Genomic DNA, 18,937 nt, shown 5'->3' with positions numbered 1-18,937 from the left:
GTGGTGCCCTTGAGCAAGGCACCGGACACCTCCAATCCCCCCCTCCCCATTGCTCCCCGGGCGCTGCACAATAGCTGCCCACTGCTCCTAGTACTAGGATGGGTTAAATGCAGAGGACCAATTTCACTGTGTGTGCTCTGCTGTGTGCATGTATGTGACAAATAAAGAGGGTTTCATCCTCCGATTCTATCTATCTTCTAATGGAAATACTCAAGTAAAGTACTAGTACCTCAAAATGTTGCTTCAGTACAGTACTTGAGTAAATGTATAGTTACTTCCCATCGCTGTGCTTATTAGAATAAATGTACCTGGTTATATTCCACAGCTGCTTATTATTGACTATATTTGATATTAAACACTGAAACAGACCTTCTGTAAAGATATTTATTGCATAAGCTTTATTTCCTGCAGCCGTGGAGAGAGCACAGTAACTCTGATGCTGAAGGCGTTTTCCCCTCGCAGCGGTGCGGAGACACACGTAGAAAACACAGCTCTGTGGACAGTCATTATACTCATGAGGAGTAACATACAGAGTGCCTCAGCTCGACTGCGTGGGAGTCTCCTGTTGATGCATGAGCTGATGTGATGGATAATGATGTGGAGTAAAGTGGAAGTTGTTTTTCAGGGGGGGGTCTCAGGCGAAGTTTTTCTTGAGGAAGTTGATGAGTCCGTTGGTGGAGGCGTCGTGGGACTGGACCTCTGTGGTGTCCTTGAGCTCTGCTTCAATCGTCTTGCAGAGCTGTTTGCCCAGTTCCACTCTAATGATGTGGGGGGGGGGGAGAAAGATAAGATAAGATGGGTTTAATGGTGAGGATAAAATACATGAAGGGCTTTAATCTGCAGCCTCATTAACGAGGTGAGGTTTTTGGATCATTTAGTAAATCATTTTTGTCCCAGTTTATTCAAATGCCCTTTTTACAGATGACTCAAATGTCTTCACAAACCATCAGACTCAGGAAGTGAAAAGGAAGGCTGACTTATTTAGTATCTTTGGAAACTTTGGAAACTACACACAAGTTTGGAGTACAGTCAATGAAATACCAGCAGTAGTTTATCAGCTGTAATGTGTGTGTGTAGTAAAAACTGTCTCACCCCCACTGGTCAAAACTGTTGATCTCCCACATCACACCCTGGATGAAGATCTTGTGCTCATACATCGCTGCAAAACAGTTAAAATCATTGTGAGAGTAGAACAACATAGTAATGTAAAGAGCTGTACACATTATACTACAATATAACTGTCAACACACTTTGTGTTTCTGTGCCATTACCATGAGGGCTTTAATGTGTATGGGTCTCATGGTTCTCACCTATCAGGGCTCCCAGTGTGTACGGGCTCAGCTTCTTGAAGATGATGGAGTTGGTCGGCCTGTTTCCTTGGAATACCTGCGCAAAACAAGGAGAAAATATTTAAATATACTTGCCATTTCAGTTCACCTCAGAATTAGATCCTGTATTCTTATAACTTTTTAAATATCAACGTTTGTTCACAGTCACTGGGGGGCAGTATTCCTCATATTGCTCTAGAGTTAGTCAGGCGAACACGACATTATTGCATCCCTTCAGTTTGTTTACGCAGAAATATATTTATTGTTATGCTCGGTCTTCAAAGTTTCAACACTTTAGATTTACTTTGTGAGGCAGGATTTTCTCCAGATCTTCTCCACTCAGGCCGCCGGCCTCCAGCTCCTTCCTGGCCTCCTCCGTGGTCTTCCCTTTCATCAGAGCTTCAGTCTGAGCCAGGAAGTTCGCCAGAAGGATCTACACACACACACACACACACACACACACACACACACACACACACACACACACACACACACACACACACACACACACACACACACACACACACACATTCAGATGAAGTTCAGGACAGTGTGTGTTTACAACCATGTTCTCGGTGATGCACTCTCATGTTTCTCAAATATTCCTCTATCTTATTCAAATCACACTGGTAAGGGGTTAGAGCTCTGTGGAGGAGTAAAGTATGTATTCCCTAGGTGTTCCAGGTCATTAATACACACACTTACTGCACACCACTGCACCGTTTAGCAGTCTGTGAGATAATTTAGCGAATGTAGCAAACATTCCAACATTAAAGATCCCCATCTAAACACGTATACTATATTAAAGAAGGTTAGGGACTTCATTAAGTCAGTGTACAAACGCTTGGCCGCTACTGGTCTCCACATGCATGAACCATTCTTGTTATACCTTGTGGTGCAAGTTTTCCCTGATGGGATGCTGTGACTGAGCTGGGATCAGGAAGTCAGAGGGTACCATGCGAGTTCCTGAGTGGGACACAGTTGAACGGCATGAGATGTACATTTATACTTAAACAATTACCAAAATGTTGCTGTGGGTAAAGGCTGATCTCGGGTGTTACCTTGGTGGATGAGCTGGTAGAAGGCGTGCTGTCCGTTTGTTCCCGGCTCACCCCAGACTATCGGCCCGGTGTGGTAGTTCACACGCGCTCCGTGTTTAGTGATGTACTTTCCATTGGACTCCATGTCACCCTATAGGAGGCCAATTATTAAACCCGTAAAATGCTTTCAATTCTTTCTGATGGTGGGGAAACTACAGCAGAGCTTAGGAAAGAGATATAAATAATTGATCTTTTGGGGTCAGACCTGCTGGAAGTAGGCGGTGAAGCGGTGCATATACTGGTCGTAGGGCAGCATGGCGTGGGTCTCAGCGTGGAAGAAGTTGATGTACCAGATGCCGAGCAGAGCCAGCAGGACGGGAGCGTTTTTATCCAGAGGAGCGCTGCGGAAGTGGTTATCCTGCAGGACAGGGAGGGAGGGGACCATCACTCACATGCATGCATCTGTCTGTAGCTCCAGGAAGGATTTTTCAACACTGAGGAGGTAAAGGTGTTGGAGAAGTACCTACCATCCAGTGAGCTCCAGAAAGAAGCTTTTCATAGTTTTCAAAGCCTGAAGAAGACAGGAGTAGAAAGTTTTAACTGAGTTTCTCCATTAAATCATGGAAAAGCACCACTTCAACTTCAACTTGTGTTGACCAGATATATTTGCTCATAAGTCACAAGTTATTCAGCAAAAGAAAAGCAGTAAAAACACAACTTCTTTTACTAAAGTTGACGATCCAAAAACAACAAATTATTCCTCTAATCAAGTTTATATTGATAATACAGCTCTGAACCACCAAAGTCAGAAAGTCACTCATTCAAACCTTAGCGACTTTGAATAATACAGTTTTGTGTTGCAGTACAACAATCTGTGTTTTTATTAAACTGTACACACCAATGTGCAGGGCAATGGCCATTCCAATAGCAGACCACAGGGAGAAACGACCACCGACCCACTGACAGAAACAACAGAGAAAAATATTTCAAAATATATCCGTGCAAAATATGGGTTTTTAATAAAAGAGAAGCAATCTTTGCACATATAAAAAAGGTGCATAACTGCAAAAAGGAACATTAATTAACGAATCGGTAGAGAAAATACACACGGATAATCAAGTATTAATAAAAATGCAGCTAAACTTGTTGCATAAATATTCCTTCAAAAGTACAAATCTAAAATGTCATTGTTTGTGCATCAGTCGATCCTTTAAGATATTGAATATTTGCTAATAAAGTAGAAAAATCTGTGTTAATTTGTTGTTCCTGGAGAGAACATCTCAGTGTTTGCAGCACACTAAGATTCCTTTGCATAAATCCCTTTCTTTTGTTCAAGCTCTTTCTCTCCTAGGTCAAAAAATACAGTTTTATCTGTACATTGCAAGAGTTCAAAACACTGGCAGCCATGTTTTCCGAGATATAAAGGGCCTATTACATCTGTGACTAAATTCAGCTGTGTGACCTTTGATTCCCCTCAGCCTTTACAGTAACCTCTGTGAGAGAGAAGGTCTCTCCCCATAATAACCGAGTCAGAAGAGAGAGGAATCTGATTACCCGGCAGCTGCTGGCCACAGCGGCCGGCCCACCTACTTCACAGGTCAAAGACTTATAGTCTTATTTATAGCCGCTGCCGACAGCCCCTATCACAGTGAGTGGATGAACACAGGAGCTGCAGTACAAACACTCACATCCCAGAACTCAAACATGTTCTCTGTGTCGATGCCGAAGTCCTTCACTTTGGGCTGAAGGGGAGAAAGAGAGAAAAGGTGGATGATTAGGATCAAAGACAGAAGGGTTCACATGCAAAATAATGCTTTCTGACTTACTCCATTTGTGGAAAGAGCCACAAAGTGTTTGGCCACAGCAGCTTTCTGTTGAAACAGAAAAGAAAGGATGCGATTGGAAGAAATTAACTGACAAAGTAAAAAAACTGTGGTCTAAAAGATGATGCAGACTCACATCTTTGGCATGTTCAAGGAACCATTCCTTGGCCGAATTGGCATTGGTGATGGTTTCTTGGGTGGTGAATGTCTAAATATGGAGAATAGGATCACATAAATACATATATAACATGATATATTGCAACTAAATGTAATGAAAAGATCTGCCATCAAAAGAGGAATAAGAGTGTGTTTAGAAAATGACACAAACCGATAAAAAAGGATCTCATTTTGTGTGTGTGTCCATGCTTTGAGATATTAACCTATTCCTTAACATGAAATAAAAACAATTTATATTTTAGACTAACTGTTAATCCACATTCCTGAAGAGAGCATCTAATTGTTGTGTGGCACATAAACATCAATCTGGCTGATTCAATCATTGAAATCCTATATTTTATATCCCAATTTCCCGAATAGCAAAGTCCTTCGCAAATTGTACAGCATAATACAGCCTCAATCTCAAATCCTCGGAGCAAGAAAGGAAAAATCTACCCCCAAAAATCACCCCAGTTAACAGGCGAACATTTTTGGGAACTTAATTTGGGTTTGACAAAAGATGTTGTACAGAATTATTGTGTAAACATAAAATGAATCAGAAGGTTTTTTATCTTCAGATGAGAAGTGATAATGTGGTGAAGTCTAGAACAAATCTACCTTGGATGCGATGATGAAGAGGGTTGTCTCAGCGTTCAGCTGGGCCAGGGTTTTGGCGATGTGCGTCCCATCGATATTGGACACAAACCAAACACGTGGTCCCCCCTTTGAGTAAGGTTTCAGGGCCTCGGTCACCATCAGGGGGCCCTGGAGTCAAATCAGTTCAAGCTCAACTTCAGACAGAATAAGGCTGCACTGTTTAACGATGGAGCTGAAAAGCTATCAATTATGAAATTGCTCGATGAAGTTTTGCAATAAAATGCATCATAAACTTCCAGAAATTGCACTCACTAGGTCAGATCCTCCGATGCCGACGTTGACGACATCTGTGATGGCCTTTCCTGTGAAGCCCTTCCACTCACCGCTGCGGACTCTCTGCAGCAGACACACAAAAACACGTGGATCAAACCTTCTGAAGCAGGACTCAAATGTGTAAGCTCTAGTCCAACAGAGCTGTGTGATTTTGCATCTTCCTGTCAGTGCATTTCCCTCACATGGCAGAAGCCCTTCATCTTCTCCAGGACTTTGTTGACGTCGGGCATCACGTCCTTGCCGTTGACCATGATGGGCGTGTTGGAGCGGTTCCTCAGAGCCACGTGGAGCACAGCACGGTCCTACAGGAACAACAACACACACACACACACACACACACACACACACACACACACACACACACACACACACACACACACACACACACACACACACACACACACACACACACACACACACACACACACACACAGCTATCAGTACTGCTTGCATTCTCCATGGGATTCTTGCTGTTCTGCATTTGCATCCTCATGATTGGTTGCACTTATTGAAAGAAGAAGAAGAAAGGCATCAGCTGATTGAAACATAATGGTGAGTCAGTGGCTGTTTCACCACAGAAGGTTAAAGGTCAAGAGGTTTACACTGCCTAAGGTCAGGTCACAGCTTAACGGTAATATAGGTGTACAATTATATTCATATTGACAAACGCCTTGAAAACCATCTCACCTCAGGGAATCCAAATATATGATAACACCATCTAAATAATATTAGACTTTATAAATCAAGATTTGAAACTTGTCAAAAAAGAGAGAAAAACAATTCTACCGTATAAAAAATGCATTTGACTGAAAGCGTTATTATTGTGCTTCTTTAGATTTTCCTTTGGTATAGAAATGTGGCATTGTGACAGCCCTTCAGTCCTCAGAGAGCACCTCGGTGAAGTTGATCTTCTCTCCGCTGAACATCTTCTCTCTGGCAGCTTCAATGCCTCTCGACTTGCCCTGAAAAAGACAATAAATGTTGGATGATATTTTCAGAATGAACATCAGAAAAAGGTTTATGGTAAAGAGGGTTTTCCCCATTGTGACTGTGATTCAAATTGATGACCGATTTGTTACAACCAATATATTGAATATTTGAAGATGAGACATGAAAATACATCATGTGAAAGGACCCACACGCAGACTGATGGCATTTCCACCTTAAAGCTGCTCATATCTTGATATATCTTGACACGTATATGAAGAATACAACAAAAACAAAAGAATAGTCATGAGAATTATAACAATAACACACTGGCACCAATGTGGTATCATGTTCAAGGGTGACTATGTTACATATGGCGCATGTTTCATGTGTACAGTCCGACTGGATGTGTGTGTGTGTGTGTGTGTGTGTGTGTGTGTGTGTGTGTGTGTGTGTGTGTGTGTGTGTGTGTGTGTGTGTGTGTGTGTGTGTGTGTGTGTGTGTGTGTGTGTGTGTGTAAATGACTTTACCAGATCGACCAACATCTTCATGACTTCCTCGGTGATGAGGTTCTTGGAGTAGTCCAGAAGAATATCTCCATCCTCAGTGCTCAGGTTTAAGCTGCTCAAACACAGACAGATCGTACATGTATATAAAAACACGTATATTGACAAAGAAATCAAATACAATAAAATACATTATTTATATAAACAAAATAAATTTAATTAAATGTCCAACAAAAAAAAAAAACATTAATTGTGCAATTAAAGATAAAATACAATAAAATATTTATATAAAAATACAAAGTAAAAACATGTATGTTGTACTGCAATATGACTTGTAAATCCCAATATATAAAGTGGCGTGTTGTTAAGATGCTAATGCTGAGTTGCATGGTTTTGCATGGTTTGACTGCTGATGTTGAATGAGTTCCAGTGTCAGTGCAATGACTCTCTGAGGGAGGAGTTAAACAGGATACAGTGTGCATACCTTAATTTATTGAACCTCTCCTTGTCAGCCTCAAACATGTGCCTCATGTTGAGGTTCAGGGCGTGGGCGGTGTACCAGTCCTGCAGCTTCTGGAAGTTTGGGTCCTGAGTGAGTGCCATGGTGTCCGGAGAGGCTTCCTGTGCTCCGCTCTGCTAAACCAGCCTGGCTGAGTGGGAACCAGCAGGTCAGAGGAAAGGTTTTTGAAGGGCATCCAGAGCAGGCCCCTCCTACTAGACACTCTATATCCAGGCCATCCAGACACACACACACACACACACACACACACACACACACACACACACACACACACACACACACACACACACACACACACACACACACACACACACACACACACACACACACACATACAAACACACTGTCAGGTTGAGAGGAGCAGCAACACAGTGACATACTCAGGCAGACAGTTCATAATACTGTTGCACTCATTGTTAATACTTATAAACTGTCAATATTAGAAATAGTCGTTATTTGATATGTCGTGCATAAATAATATTTACGCAAGGTGGTCAACTTAAAAGCATCACCATTAAATATCATTTGACTATCATCAAAGCACCAAAACATGTGTCACTTCGACTACAGACAACATAGCATCAAGTATTCTCAAATGCATAAGATATTGAATTGTATTATGCTTTTAAACCATACTAATGAACCCACCCAATGAAAAACACACTGTTGTGTCATGCAGCAAAGTGTGGACCACAACGCCCCCTAGTGGACGTATTTAACGTGATAGAGTGGGAGATGTAATGCTATTTATTAAACACTAGAGGGCGACAAAAGCTAAATATCTATCCATAACCAAAATATTCCTTTTAAGGCACTGTGCACAGTCCGAATAAAGGAAAGTATCATCAGTGTGATAAACCAAAATAACACGAATAAAAACATTTTGACCAAAGATGCAAAATTGCGTAACGGAAAATGTAAAATTATAGGATTTAAGTAGGTAAATTTGTACCGGTACATTTACGGACTCTTATTACGTGTTTTGGCTTTATTGTGAAAGTCTCACCGGAAGTGTGTGTTTGTATTGACGTATCTTAACGGCGGTCACACAGACAGGGGATTCGCTGTCAGGAGGGTGGATGCCTAGAGATGGTGAGCGATGTGGTCATTAACTTAAAGCGTACTAACATTAATTTGTGTTTTTCTGAAGCTGCTTGGTTCCATCCAGAGTCACGGTAGTGCTGAATGTTTTGGCCTTCAACGGAGCACCACTGGGCCGTTACATTTTCCAACGGGCGCTTAAAATCGTGTCGCAGAGAGCTAGCTAGGGAGCTAACGGTAGCGTCGCTTAGCTATGTAGCTAGCGCTAATGCGTCCAATATCGGACGCACCTAACTCTGACATGCACGTTTTAATTTTTCTCCACATTTTAACATCTTAAAACCCCCCGTTAACACTCTGGTACATGTTATGGAGCTTGAGGTTACAAATGCATGTGACATTTTAGTGCACTCATACACTGGTATACAAAACCCAATGGGATGTCTGATGCTAATGAAGCGCATCCGCCTGTGCTAGCGGAGGAGGAGCGATTGGCGGTATCGCTTATTTCTGTTTTACTTGCCATTGGTTTGTATCACTGGGAAGATGCTCCAGGTTTGATCCCTGTCTTTTGACCACGGAAAGCGTTGACAATGCAGGTAAAATACAGCTGTGATTAGGCTTTAATTTTAGCATTTGTGTGACTGCTTGTCCGATAATGGACTTGGGCGTTCTTGGTTGTGAGTTGCAGTCGGTATTTGTCAACTGAACAACACAAATAGATTAACGTGAGACGAACTGGCGAGAAACGGTGTTTTTTTTGCAGCTTGCATAGCAGTGTCACTTAAGTCCGTGGTTGGCTGACAATAGTAATAGCATCTAGAGAAGGTGCACTAGGTTGTTAGCTAACAAGCGAGTGTCTGGTTCTCTGTAGCCGGAGGGCGAGTGTCAAAGTCAGGTATGCAGTGGACCCAGGGTACCCGGCTATGCACCGTGTGTCACTCGCTTCTCTACATTTGCATTGTTCATACACTGTTGCAGCTGAAGCCTGTCCTGAGACTCTGCATGTAGGGCGTTAAAAGGCCGTATTAATAGCTGCGACATAGTGTTCCCATGACTTGGGCCATGTCATCCCGGAGAGTTTCGATGAAACCGGCTAACTGCGCTTGCGGGGATTCTGTTACACCTTCCTGCTAAATAGTGATCGGGGTTTTAAATAATCCCTTAGCAAGTACCAAACTAACCAACTAGTTACCTGCCTCCTTTAAAGACTGTTTAGCTTGTCCAATAGTATCCAATTTACCTTACAGGTAACTATGACATAGGTGTTGTAATCTTATCTACAGTGGTGTAAAGTAACTGAGTACATTTCTGAAGTACTGTACTTAAGTACAGGTTTGAGGGACTCTTACTCGAGTATTTCAATGTTCTGCTACTTTATACCTCTACAATTGAGAGGTAAATTGTGTACATTTTCCTCCACTACATTTAATTTGTCCCTTAAATTACTTTACAGATTAGGATTAATGATGGTAAATATAATCAGCCCTTAAATCAGACTTTAGTTCACCTGCAGTAAATCCAGCAGCTACCCTGCAGTATACAAAGCCATTCAAACTAGCTGCACCTTTACCAGCTCTGAGAACACTTTAATGATCAATCATTATAAAACATATCAGATATTATTCTGAAATGGACCAATCAGACAATGACTGCTTTTACTGTCGCTACTTTAAGTACATTTAGAGGAGAGTACTTTCTACTTTCACTGGAGGAACATTTAGAATACTTTTACTGTGACAGAGTATTCCTACACTCTGGTACTTCTACTTTACTCAAGTACAAGTTCTGAGTACTTCTTCCACCCCTGCTTACAAAAACTGTTTTACGTGAATGTTTGGATCATGCGGCAGAATGTATAGGAACTATTTATGTTATCCATTTCTAAAGAAAATCTGAAAATGCAAAGCAGTAATTGACACAACCACCGGGGTGTTGCCGCTTCGTATAGTTTCTATAATAAAGAGGGTATATCTGTAAGAAAATACTTTGTCCTACCTCACTGCATGACTGTTGGCAAGTGACCTGTGTTTGGACATCATGTGGAAAGTGTTTCCTGTTTTGATCGTGAAGAACTAAAGTAGAACTAACCATTAAGATGCCCCATTGGATTTGATCATATAGAACAAGGACATTTTTCCTAATCAGTCACAGATGGCTTTAAATTATCCAATTTTACTAAGGGATGCTTTTTTATGAACACAATTCGATAATCAATTTCTCTAGGGGCTTTAGTACTTTACTGTTTTCTAATATTATTGAAATGGTGTTGACAAGAACGTCTAGGGTATTCTTAAAATTTGGTTTAGTAAAAAGTTCTTTGGGTTGATTTCAGTGATGAGATCATATGGATGAATAAGTGGTCCAAACAGATTGATTTGAAAACACTAATAAAGTGTTGCTTCAGACTAAGGAGGCATTTGTGTTTAGTTCATTCCTTTTTTGTTGAGTTTTTCAGGCTCGTACAGCTTTCCCTGAAACAACACTGATCCTTCGTGTTGACGTCTGCCCCAGCTGTGTCACTATAGAAATACATGCTTTGCTCTGCAGAATTCCTCTCTGTGTTCTTTACAATGGCTAATTCAACCCCGTGTGGCTGAATGCTCATCACAGTACGTGGACTAAGGCTCCGGTTGTCTCCCTTTTTTCTTGTTGTGAACATGTGATATGACCAGGAGGGACACTTTTTCTTAGTCTAACATTGAATCCGGATGCATGGGTGAGGAAGTCGACATACAGTCACAAGATTACTGTTTGCGCTCGCCCCGGGTGGAGCACAGGCCTCTGCTTCACTGAGACTGTCTTGTCTTCAACAAAGGAGCTTTCTAATGTTTCTCTGGCTGCACAGTTTGCGATTAAACAGATTTACTGAGACGTTTCTGCTGGGGCAAGGGGTGAGTCAACCCAAGCCATGGTATTTATAGATCATTGGAATTCTAACTTTGTGTGTATTTACTTTCTTATCTGATATTGCACCAGATATATATATATTTTTTAATATATGTCCGTGTCTACTGGCTACTTTATCTTTTGCAGTTTGAGATTTTGACAAAGCTGCCTGCCTCAATATAATATGAAAGGAACAACAGGTGTTACAAGAGGGAAGCTAAATGTTACCTGTGGTTTGTGGTTTAGACTAGGCAGCACCATACAGAGTATATTTCTTTTTTTATAGCTTGGTCACACTAACTTTAGCCTTGTCAGGAATATCACAACCCTTTGGAGAACGTTTCATGGCAAGGCTCAAACGTATAGCTTGATAGTAACTCAATTCAATCAAATGGTATTTGTGTCGTAAAGAGTTTGTCTTATTGGCATGAAAAACTAGTCAAAGTGGGTATCATCATAGTGTTAGTGCTGTCGCCTGGTGCTTTACTTTAAATGGGAGGGTTTTTAGTGTCACTGCCTCTTTGTGATAGATTTCTTATTGTGTAACATTTAGGAAACATTGGCTCAGAGAAGTTAACCTATTTGTGCAGTAGTTCCTGCTAGCATCACTTTAGCAGTGTTGTACAAAATGGATATCAAGTCCCTATTAAGAATAATAAAGCTATGACAATTTGTCCAACTATGATCTAATAGCTAAAAAAATGGTCTGTTTGCAGTTCCCTCATTGTGTTAGATAATATCCACCTACAACAAGTTTATCCGGCCCGTGCATCAGAGAGTTGCAGGCTTGTTTGAGTTTGTATTGTGTGACCGGATTTTCATTTGGATGCACAAAACCAACAACACTATTTGCACTGTTGTGTGGCTGCAGCCTGAGGTTTGCTCCTTCTGTAACAGGGAATTGCTCAGCTCTACATCTGCTGTTTATATAGGCTGCTTATTTTCTCTACTTGAACCAACTAGGCAGATTTCTTGGAAGAACTGTAGAAGATGCATGCTCTTTTCCAGAGGGACGCAGCAGGGGAGGTTTGCAGATCTAGGGGGTCTGAGGCTTGCAGCATGGGAAATGTCCCCCTTGTCTCCTGGGAAACCAGTATAGACTTAGTTTGTGGTCAGCTATTCGCCCCTCGGTCAAATATTCCCAGTGAGATGCACCAAAGCTGGAGCACTAGGGATGATCAAATAATACAAGGATCAAGGCTCTGTTGTAATCTGATACTTATCTTTATGAATCCCTGCAGGAAATATTTAGCTTGTGCTATTCCACAAGGAGGTTGGAAGTCATGGTTGGGCTACTAAGCAATGAAATCGTGGAGCTGATAGAGATTTGATACGTTGTTCGAGGGCACCAGGCTTCAACCAGGCTCTACTGTTTAAATAGTACAGTTCATTACTCCACAACGTTACTATAGCCTGTTGTTATTACACCTGTCAACAATTGTACACATTCTCTGCGCAGTAAAGGAGAACGGTCGTTCTCTTCTGTGCAAACGTTTGTTTCTGACAACTATTTGCACTCTTTGACTCCCGGGTTTAAAAACACAGAAACAGTTTTATGTGACCAACCATACATTTCTGACTTCCATGGCACCTCCGTATCCTGTCTCATTGTGCCTGGATTGAGTATAAATTCATACTCTTGATCATGGCTAAAAATACAGCATGCTGTGGCTGGCATGCTGCACAACCTGCAACCTCAGTATATAGCAGGCTCTATATAGGCTGAGGGAAGCATTTTCATCCACACAGGTTGCCACCAGCCTTTCATGAATGGAGCCGACGTCAGAGCCTTTCATCACAGCGCTCACTTGTTGAAACCCACCGGTTGGGCGCACTTAACACACTGTATTGTACGCTATTCTGGAGAGGATATCTGAGCTAATTATGTTTGCCATCAGCTGAACACAAAAAGGCTTGTATGCGTTGTGTAAAGACTCTGATTGGGGACATTTAGTTGCATTTATGAACCCATTTGGAAGTCCATTTTTGTCCTAATACGTGTGGTGACACTAAAATTAATTAGTTGATTATTTGTGTAATTTATTTCTTAGGATGTTTGGAAGTTTAATCATACAACACATGAAGGAAATGTGTGTTTGCATATGCGACACAGACCTGCGGGGCCCGCGAGTATGTCCTTTATTAGAGTGGCGAGTCTGCTATTCTATTGAAGCCATAAGCTACTTACAATGTCTGTTATGACAGCACAGGTTAGCCTAATATTATCCAGCTTGTTGACCAACTGTATCAGAAGCTTGACGGAGTATTAGAAATGTGTGACACGGTATTTGCACAAATATAGGTGGTCCTAACTTACTCAAGAGTGGTTTTCTTAAAGAGCAGTTTCACTACTTCTTTAGAAAGTGTCGAAACAAAAATCTAGCAGAATTGGCTACAATTTCACAGAAGCATATCTGCACAGCACAGCTTTTTTTCTTCATAACACAGTATCAAAATATACATAATTTCAGTTTGAACACTTTAGAACAAATGGGAACCACAACAGCACAAGTTGTGGGAGCAAAACCAAACATTACTCTGAAACCACCGAAACCTGCAGCTGCCTACAGAACAGTTCCAGGAGAAACCCATAGGGATGGCAGGAAATCTATTCCTGCAGTTAATATTAAACTTTTTCTCTTCCTCTCACCAAGTCATGCAGCTGCATGTGTGAGACGGGTGTGTTTTTTCTGTGTGCTGGTATGAGGAGACCGGGGGCCACAATACTCTCCTTGTGTCCTGAGAGGAGCCTGGCTCAGCTCCTGTCACACAGTTGCTCACAGCACTTGTCCTGTCATTTGGGATGACCTTCTCGACCTGTCTGCTGATTCTCAGACTTTACTGTAGCGTATCCGCTCTCAGGAATGTCTTCAGTGACGCTCTCCTATCAAAAACTCCTTTTTAGATGTATGTTAGTACACAATGAGCACATACTTTGTTTGGTTTTCCTCACCTGCTTTTTTGTGCTCATTTGAACCCACATTCAGAGGGTTCTGGGGAAATACATTCCTTTGCTTCATTGGCAACAGATGTAGGGGGAGGACTTTTTTTTCCTTCTTCGAGCAGAACCTCGTCTAAAAACAGTGCGGTGTGGAGCGTCGGGCAGCTGTTTTGCCCACGGAGGCTGAAATAGACTTCATGAGAGAGCTAAAGTCGGGGCTGTGGCTGCTGCGTCACAGTGTTCGCCTCACAGCGGCAGATGGATAAGGAGCTGTCAGCAGGAGTAACAGCTGCCCCATCCACAGCTATTAAACTACCTAACTGTGATGTGGCACTCGCACAGACAGAGCTGCAGATCCAGAAGTAACTGCTAATGAGCGGCAGTATCCCGAAGGTTACAGAAGTGGGTTTGTGACCAGAGTCAAATCTGTGTGCGGAGAGTGAATTAAAAAAAGGCCACTGCTTCTGAACAACTAGTGTGAAGGTGCCTTTGAGCAGTGGCAGTAGAATAAGTGCAGATGTACTGGGCACCATCCCAGGTGTAAATGTGTTTTCATAATGAAAGCAGAATAGGCTGTTGTGGAGAATATGTGGATGGTTATTAGAGCTGCAACGGTAACTTGATCGACGATAATAATTTGTGGAATTGAATCATATTTTAAGTCATTTTTCATGCAAAAACTACTGTTGTCAGCTTCCACAACCTGGATATTTCCCTATTTTTTGGTTGAAATACTATAACAATTGATATCCTTGGGCTTTGGACTGTCAAAACGAGACATTTAAAGTCTTAAACTTGAACTTTGAGTAGCCCAAATAGCCTTTTTTCAATTTGTTCCGACACTTTATAGACCAATCGCTCTGGAAAGTAATCAGCAGAATAATCAATAATGAAAATAATTGCACGTTTCAGACCTACTTATTATATCACTAAAGTAAAAGCACAAAAGGTTTTTTGTTGGAGCTATTCTGCTGCTGCCAGTTCAAAGAAGCCCTTAGATGTCTTTTGATAGCTGCAGTTCTTTACCCGGAGGTTTGCACAGACAGGTAAATCACACTCTGTGCTGTGATTTACTACAAACCCCCTACCCAATGGCATTCTTGGGTTGACGTTTTTTGTTACTGGCGACAGGGAGCTCGCTCCAGGAAACCCTAACCCCCTTCCTGTTGAAGCCTAGCAGCTGACATGTGCGGTGAGCAGGGAAGTAGAGCTAACATTAGCCTCAGGCAGCCCCTGCTGGAGGAAGGACATTAAAGTGAGCTGGCACCACTCCAGTGCATCCGGAGGGACTCTCTCACATGTGTTTGTTTGGGTGCAACTCTAATACAAGTGTGCCCTGCAACAGGAGGCTGGCAGCCAGTACAGCTGCCCCGAGAAGACCTCATCAATATTAATGACATGTCTGCTCCTCCTGGGATAACCTCTGTTTGCTGAATTGTATAGCCAGGAAGGAAATGTAGACGACTCTCTAATAACGCTACGTAGATGAATTGTATCTGCCTGGAAAAAGCGTGTAACAAAGAAAGTAGCTCCCTTTTTTTTCAGGCTGAATGTACTGTGACTCACTTTATTGTTTCCGACTTTTGTTTTTCACTCTGAGGAAAGTGGGAACATAAAAGGTTTTACCCACAAGAAGTCAGAATACACGGGACTAGTTGAAGCCACATGTTGTGCTTCAAGACTATACATGCATGCTTTTATTACAGTAGGAACGCACAATCAATAGAACATATATCAATACTCCAAACGCAATTGGTGTTGACGGCTTTTTTGTATGAATGATTATTGAGCTGCAGAGATTTGAGACGTAGGTACTCTACAGACTTAACTATCCTCTTTCTTTGGAGCAGACCCTCTTATAGAAATCACAACACAATAGTTGTAAGATATTTAAGGAGAATAGGTATGTTGATCCAAATTGATCAATCCCCTCCTATCGCAATATCAGTCCAAATGATCTTACTTATTTTCATCACGTTTATTTTTTCTTATTCATGCAGGTCTATAATCAAGTATACTATTTTTCTAATCTTCATAGTTTAAGGCTCCTACATTTTATTTGCAAAACATTTATGCTATTTTTCAGGGACTGAGGAAGGATAACGGATGTCAAACTGACTCGTGAATACCACTGCTAATTAAAACTAACAAAAAAGCAAAATGTTTTCTCAAAATATTTAACTTTTGCTCTCCGAAACCACCTTCCTGAAGCGGTGCCGCTGCTGCCCACACAATTAGTGTTCATTATCTCCAGCTGCGAGCAGGTCCTCCATTTAATTCTGAATCCATGTGAATACCAGTGTTTGATAGAAATACCCAAACATCCTTTAGTTAAATGTTATCAAGTTTTATCTAGTTGAAAGAAAGTTGTCCAGCTTTCCTCCTCATTGTCTCTGACCTGTTTTCTTCTTCCAAACAACTTGATGCACTCTTCCCTGATATTTGGGGCAGCAGTGTGAGAACCAGAGTGGTTAGCCCCAGGCTAGTTGAGCTCAGGTTTCCTGTTTACCTCACAGGAAAAAAATAATATCCTATTAACGGTGTCAACTACGGTAGACACAGTGGGGCACCTGGTACTCACTGGGTGTAATCCCAGGGATTTAGAGGTCTGCACTGCTGCACTACTTAGCTGCTCTGAAACTACCACTAGGTGACAAGTAGACGGTTCACCCTTTTTAGATGTTATCCCTGAAGAGATGTCAATGTCCTTTACCTTTTTTTAAAAATTATTTGCACAGTTTTTACATGTGAACATATCCCATTGTACATAAAGAATTGGGGAGTGATGGTGGACCCTGTTCAGGAACTTACAGTACAGCTACATTTGGGTTTGTTAGCAGATAAAGTCTCTTTGCTAATTGCTCAGGGCATCACAAGGGTATGAATCAGAGCTGCATGCTGGGACTGATTGAGTGCAGCTGATAGTGGAAATGACTTTCAAAAACAATAATAAAAATGACAACTGTTTTTGCTGTGGATCTGCCATGTCTTGATGACTGATACGTCTTTCTGCTAACCAAAGGTTGTATCTGTTGTGATTTACCTCTGGCACATTGGATCAGTACATCCTTAGTTAATACAAAACTATGAGTTAAGCAACCTCTGCTGTTATAGTTGGACTAGTTTACGCAGCAGCTTCTGTTTTGCTGAAATTGCAAACATTGTTTGAATAAAGCTCTGGAGTGAACCTAGATTAAGATATTTCTGAAAGAAGTGTGGTTGCAGTTACCATTAGCTAGATCAAATCCCAATGCTGCCCAACTTTACTGATTAAATTCAAGATTGAATCAAGGCTATCTTGATGTCTCGTAGTATTGTGAAATGTAGTTGTTGTTGTTACTGGCGTTGTTGGTAAGGTGAATGGGTTCTATCTATAGTTTTGTTTTTCTTCCCAATATAAATTAGCTATAGCTTTTTTACATCGTAGTTTATAGCTGTGCACTTTCAAATTAATAAAGAAACTGTCCTCAGACCCTTACATCAAAAATATACAACTGGCCTGTATTGTAAGGGTAAAAAAAATAGGAAGCACATCTGTGTCGTCCCTTCATGAGGTCACTAGTTTCCCTCGGCTCTGTCCCTCCACTTTTCAACGGCCAAAGTCAGATGAGAATGGGCTGATTTTTATTTTTCTGGGCGTCCCCCTCTGTTTATGAAAGGAAGTGAGGTTTAAAGGTCAGGCGAATGTCGGTGGCATTGCATAATGGAAGCTACGCACGTTGGTCCTCTACGTAGCTGCTTAGCATACAATGACAAAGGGCTGGTTGCTGTTATCTATATTTTTCCCACACAAGTTGCTTTTCCGGACTCATCCCAAAACACCGAAGCCTTCAGCGTGGTGCTGCAAGATAACAGAGTCTGAACGTTCCCCAGAATGATAGCCTGCTGCGCGTCCCACAGATTAGTCTGACATATTGCTGTTTGGCGTCCCGCTGAGTTTAATATTATCAGGAGTGTGTTTGTATCAGCTGCAGTGCTAAAACCCGGGCTATACATAGCAAAGGGAGTGGTTTAGGTAATGGTTTTCCTTCAAAGCTACACCCGCTGCCATAGAGTTGGGGCTGTAACTAACCATTGTTTTCCTTTTTGATTAATCAGCCAATTATATATCCAGTCAGAATGATCTATGTGAGACATGGAAGGAAATGGTGTAAAATTACGATCAAAGCCCAAGTTTCTCAAATGTCATATTTTGTTCACAACTCGGATACATTCAGTTTAATGTCATAACAGAGTTAAGACACCAGAAATATTTACACGCAAGAAGATAAAATGAACGAATCCAGACTAAAAAAACAAACAAAACCCCAATTTCATTAAGTTATTATCCAAAACGTTGGCGTTCAACAACTTGGATGACAATTTCTGAACTCTTCTTTTCAGTTCCACCATTGGCCAACATAAAATCTGAATATTGAATCCAGATTTCCTACTAAAATGATTTAACCTCTTTAAAAAGTAGACGAACAAAATACTTTGCTGACGATGATTTAATGTAGTTATTTCTTCCATTTCCTGTCAGTGTCTGCATTTTAAATGATTGCAGATCATTATTTATAGCCATATTTTTTCCTTTTTAAGAAATGAACTGTGTTCTGTGACGCTCCAGTCACCAGCGGACCTTTGACTGCTGTCTTTCAGAGAGATTCCTTGAAGTGAGAGATATGCGGCCATATTCTTGATCTTTACGATGTAAAATATCACATTCATAATCAAGCAGAAAGGCCAAAGGGACAAGGACGAGTTGTGTAACGCTCAGACGTTGAATGAGAGTATTGTGACTCCTCCATACGTCGTTCAATAGACCCCGCAGTGTCTTCCAACAATGGCTTCTTG

General features: G+C 41.4%; 2 protein-coding genes across 3 annotated transcripts in view; one reads left to right on the top strand and one right to left on the bottom strand.

The window, feature by feature from the left end:
* Positions 1-372: 372 nt before the first annotated feature.
* On the bottom strand, positions 373-7,431 carry gpib (glucose-6-phosphate isomerase b). Its single transcript, XM_063882614.1, has 18 exons — positions 7,195-7,431; positions 6,735-6,825; positions 6,171-6,239; positions 5,460-5,579; positions 5,257-5,340; positions 4,966-5,112; positions 4,328-4,399; positions 4,195-4,239; positions 4,057-4,110; positions 3,267-3,327; positions 2,896-2,939; positions 2,634-2,786; positions 2,390-2,519; positions 2,218-2,294; positions 1,633-1,761; positions 1,311-1,386; positions 1,093-1,159; positions 373-758 (listed from the first exon to the last, which is right to left on the bottom strand). Exons 1-18 carry the CDS (start codon positions 7,311-7,313, stop codon positions 635-637), a joined length of 1,662 nt encoding a protein of 553 aa, XP_063738684.1. The 5' UTR covers positions 7,314-7,431; the 3' UTR covers positions 373-634.
* Positions 7,432-8,285: 854 nt separating this feature from the next.
* Positions 8,286-18,937, top strand: part of LOC134863383 (granule associated Rac and RHOG effector protein 1-like) — a 32,966-nt gene continuing 22,314 nt past the window's right edge. Inside the window, exon 1 of one of the 2 annotated variants that reach the window (XM_063881872.1) lies at positions 8,286-8,322. The gene's annotated coding sequence lies outside the window, so the exon portion shown is untranslated. Of the gene's footprint in view, positions 8,323-8,787; positions 8,871-18,937 lie in introns of those variants that run through there. The other variant, XM_063881873.1, reaches the window with a different exon arrangement.

The sequence above is a fragment of the Eleginops maclovinus genome, chromosome 4 (assembly GCF_036324505.1).
Source record: "Eleginops maclovinus isolate JMC-PN-2008 ecotype Puerto Natales chromosome 4, JC_Emac_rtc_rv5, whole genome shotgun sequence".
Classification (NCBI taxonomy): Eukaryota; Metazoa; Chordata; class Actinopteri; order Perciformes; family Eleginopidae; genus Eleginops; species Eleginops maclovinus.
Note: the sequence above shows the minus strand (reverse complement) of the source record. Positions and strands in the feature narration are given on the sequence as shown.